This window comes from Myodes glareolus, chromosome 10 (genome assembly GCF_982192425.1).
Source record: "Myodes glareolus chromosome 10, mMyoGla1.1, whole genome shotgun sequence".
Classification (NCBI taxonomy): Eukaryota; Metazoa; Chordata; class Mammalia; order Rodentia; family Cricetidae; genus Myodes; species Myodes glareolus.
In genome coordinates this window covers 67000717-67002274 of record NC_142035.1, presented here as the reverse complement: position 1 = coordinate 67002274, position 1558 = coordinate 67000717, and the positions used below count along the sequence as shown (strand labels likewise).

Below are 1558 nucleotides of genomic sequence, written 5' to 3'. Positions count from 1 at the left end.
ATATTCCTGCATGAAATTCTCAACAAATAAAACAAGTGTAAAAGAAGAGAGAGAGAAAGTTTCCTTGTTAAAGGCTTTAAGTAACAGTTACTTTAAAGTAAACATTATTCCTTAGGAATGTAAGTTCAAGATTATTATAATCTTTGCTTTGTAAGTACATATGAGTCTCTGTTTTTAGAAGAGATGGGTAATCCAGACTATTCAGAAGAATATATAAATATAGAGAGAAAGATAACGATATATACATAATTTGTATATGTGAAAAATATAAATACATAATGCAAATATTTTTCTGAGGTTGATGGACCATAACCTTCTACATTCATTGAAGACAGTCCTCAACACATCAATCTAAGAAGTTTTCCTATAACTAACTAGCTGTCTGCATACTCTCTTCATTGATACCTTCATTTCTTGATTTCTGAGTGTGTATATCACAGGATTCAGAAAAGGAGTAACAACTGCGTCAAAAATTGCCAGAAATTTATCCAGGTGTATAGAAGGAGAAGGCCAGGTATAGAAGAATATCAACGGACCAAAGAATAAGACCACCACAGAGATGTGAGCTGAAAGTGTGGACAGAGCTTTAGAGGAGCCACTTGATGAGTGTTTTTGTACAGTGATTATGATGACAATATAGGAAATGATCAGTATGATGAAGGAGCCCACAGAGATGAACCCACTGTTGGCTGTGACCATGAATTCCAGTTGGTAAGTGTCTATGCAGGCAAGTTTGATAAATCGAGGAAGGTCACAGTAGAAGCTGTCCAACACATTTGGTCCACAGAAAGGTAAGTTTACTACAAAAGCCAGTTGAACCAGAGAATGAATAAGGCCAACCACCCAGGCAGCCACTAAAAACAAGATGCACATCCTTGGGCTCATAATGATCAAGTAATGGAGAGGCCTACATATGGCCACATATCTGTCAAAAGCCATGGCTATGAGCAGCACCATCTCCACACCACCAATGACATGAATGAAGAAGATTTGAGTGACACAACCTCTAAAGGAGATGATTTTGTGTTTTCTGAATAAGTCATAAATCATCTTTGGAGAAGTAACAGAAGAAACACCCAAGTCAATGAAGGACAGGTTAGCCAACAGAAAGTACATGGGAGAATGTAAGTGAGGGTCAGATGCCACAGCAAACACGATGAGGGAGTTTCCTGTCATGCTTGCTACATAAAACATGGAGGAGAACACAAAGAGCAATAATTGAATACTCCAGGAGTTGGTGAGTCCCAGGAACACAAACTCTGACACCACAGACTGATTCACTCCTTCCATTGACCTTTTTGTCAGTGCTACCTGAGAGAAGAAACAGGAGAAATGATAAATTATAATTGTATTAAGGTAAAGTCCTGCATATATGTGTACATACATACCAGCACTGAGCATCACTAGTAATCAAACCATAGTAAAATATCACCTCACAGTTTCAAAGATAACAAGAGAAGGTGCTTGGGAACTGTTGGGGAAGAAAAGGAAAAGGAAATGAGGTAATTGTATTTTTATTTCAAAGGCTTTAATTTTTTAAAGATAACAAGTTTTGGTT

At 37.2% G+C, this 1558-nt stretch overlaps 1 protein-coding gene across 1 annotated transcript; it reads right to left on the bottom strand.

The window, feature by feature from the left end:
• Nucleotides 1–351: 351 nt before the first annotated feature.
• On the bottom strand, nucleotides 352–1290 carry LOC148120681 (olfactory receptor 4F3/4F16/4F29-like). Its single transcript, XM_087911441.1, has one exon. The coding sequence runs from the start codon at nucleotides 1288–1290 to the stop codon at nucleotides 352–354; it is 939 nt and encodes a 312-aa protein (XP_087767567.1).
• Between the last annotated feature and the right edge of the window lie 268 nt (nucleotides 1291–1558).